Source organism: Alosa sapidissima, chromosome 13 (genome assembly GCF_018492685.1).
Source record: "Alosa sapidissima isolate fAloSap1 chromosome 13, fAloSap1.pri, whole genome shotgun sequence".
NCBI lineage: Eukaryota > Metazoa > Chordata > Actinopteri > Clupeiformes > Clupeidae > Alosa > Alosa sapidissima.
Window position 1 is genome coordinate 22,234,502 of NC_055969.1, and position 2,500 is coordinate 22,237,001.

Here is a 2,500-nt window from a genome sequence, read left to right on the forward strand (position 1 = left end):
CAGGCCTTCCTACACCTTATCTAATCCTGCTCAGCCGGTAGGTAAGCTGATGGCAAAACGGATTGGAGTCCGCAGGGATGGAATTTCAACTCCAAAACAACAACAGTGACACAGTAATATAAAACAAAGCACCAGTAACCTCCACAACAACAGCAGCAGCAACAATAACAACAACGGATCATGTTTATGCCCTCAGTGCTTACAATAAGTCTCACTTTACACATCCCTGTCTGTCAAATAAAACTGGCAACAAAATTTAACTGAGAGATCTGTTCCTATTAGGGAAGATACGGAGTAGTAACACGTCAGTGGCTTTTCCACACAAACAGATGCGCTTCAACCTACTCTCTTCATGTGAGCTTAGAAGAATCTCTGGACATTTCCTAAGACATTGATTCATTTAGACAGCCTGGGGAGAATCACAGTGAGGGTGAGGTACATGTCTACTGTTCTATTCTAACACACACACACACACAGACACACACACACACAGACACACACACACACACACACACAGGGTCAATTTGTGTTCCTTGGTGGAACTCTTAGGTCCATTCTGTGTTCCTTAGCAGAACTCTTAAGGATTCTCCTGTCAGAGCATTCTATATACAGTACAGTACATATCTGTTTCTGCTGCCAGACTTGTTGTCTCTTAGAAGAGATGGAAATGTAAATACCGATCAGAGTGAGTAAAGTTTTTATTTTAACTTTTGACAGACAGCGCAGAGTACAATCCTATCCTCACACTCACATCCCAAAAATATTTTGGCATTCTACAAATAACCTTCCTGTTTCCTTTCAAATGCCAACATCATAAATCAGCCTGCGCACCATCAGTCAGACACACTGCAGTGTGTTACTGCAGTTTGATACACAGCCCTCGTAAGCACCTGAGACAGGTGTGCAGCAAGTGATGTTGCCTGAGGACGAGGGTGTTTGATGAAGGTGTTGTTCAAGCAGCCGCTTACAGGGGGGGGGGGGGGGGGGGGGGGTACAGGTTACCTGAGTACACTTTATTTTACTGCACGAACAATCTGCCAATCTCTGGCTGTTTCAAATATACCTAGATTTTATTTTTGTTTCACTTCAAAGGGAGAGGTGTGGGTTTGTGTGAATGAGTGCTCTCTTGTGTCAGGGATGAGTGTGTGTGTGTGTGTGTGTGTGTGTGTGTGTGTGTGTTGGGGGGGGCAGGGATAGTGTGAAAGTGGGAGCAGTAGGCAGGTGTGTGTGTGTGTATGTGTGTGTGTGAGAGAGAGAGAGAGAGAGAGCTCTCTGAATAACACATTTCTTCACAGAGCCACAGACCTCTGTCTCGCTTGGAGACCCAGAATCAGGTTTGCGGTTTCTGGCGGGAGGGCTTTGCGGAGCAACCAGCGGAGGTGGAGAGTTTTAGCGCGCTCGAGAGGGAGGGCGTTCCTGGGGAGCGCGCTGAGGTACTGGGGACGCGCCCGAGAGTGCCAGCTCGGAGCCGCGAAAGGGGGTAAACTGCGCGGCACGCGAGTGGAAGCTCTGTTAATCTGCCCGCCCGCGCCGTTTCTGTCACAAGCATCTGTGCGAAATATCCCACTCCCTGCTGATGAGCCGATAAACTAGGACACGCAGAGGGTGTCTTTATCCCAATTCACGGTGCCACTGCCAGCTCGTGTAGCCCGGTGGAGTCGTGGAAAGCCCTGCGGAAATCTACACGGAGCCTCTTGGACACAGAAAAAAGGAACTACTCAGTCCAGCCAAATAACTTTAAGAGGAAGAGAACATTTTTTTCAAAGAAGACAAGGGCACTTGTTCAATATCGGACGGATTTTCAAATCTTTCCGTGGGGTTGATGAACGGAACATATTGTATATTTTTTCTGGCGTTTAATAGCATTGCTTGGATTATCCTCATGCTTTCAACGAGTAGTTTTTTCCAGTTGTTTCTTCTAGCCACTTGATTTTCTTCAAGGGGCTTGCTTTTCTGCTCACAAATTAGTGTGGAATCTATAGGGGACGCGGATTTGAAACGACCGTTGCGTCTCCGGGGGGAACAGGCAAAGGCCCGGAGCCCCGAAAAATTAAGCTTTGTGTCGAAGAAGTTTTTTTCCGAGTGCGTATGAGATCACAATGTGTGTGGTGATAGTGTCCCCGCTGCCGTCCGTAGACCAGTAGCCACTGTGGTCCCGAAGTAGTTGAGCCTCTCCCTCTTTCCCTCTCTCTCTCCCTCCCACCCCGCTTTTAGCGAACGGTTTTCTTCTCTTATCTATGGAGCAAATAACAGGGAAATAACATCGAGACTTTCTTTTCTCTCCCTCGCCTGTGACACAACAGGCGTCAGTGATTTTTTCGTGTACCGGAGAATGGTCATTGACCGATGGGAGATCATGAACAGCTCTTCGGAACTCGAAGATGGACAGCGGCATAAAAATCAGGTACGTGCCCGGCTGCCCCACCTCAGGCGCTTGACCGCTTTATTCCAAAACCAGATCCGCAGGTGCATTCTCTCTGCTCAGCGGTGGAGTCAGGTG

General features: G+C 48.1%; 1 protein-coding gene across 1 annotated transcript in view; it reads left to right on the forward strand.

The window, feature by feature from the left end:
* Positions 1 to 1,380: 1,380 nt before the first annotated feature.
* fibcd1b (fibrinogen C domain containing 1b) overlaps positions 1,381 to 2,500 on the forward strand; it is a 111,985-nt gene continuing 110,865 nt past the window's right edge. The window contains 1 exon segment of the mRNA XM_042060034.1: positions 1,381 to 2,404. Coding sequence (XP_041915968.1) covers positions 2,333 to 2,404 — 72 coding nt within the window. The 5' untranslated portion in view covers positions 1,381 to 2,332.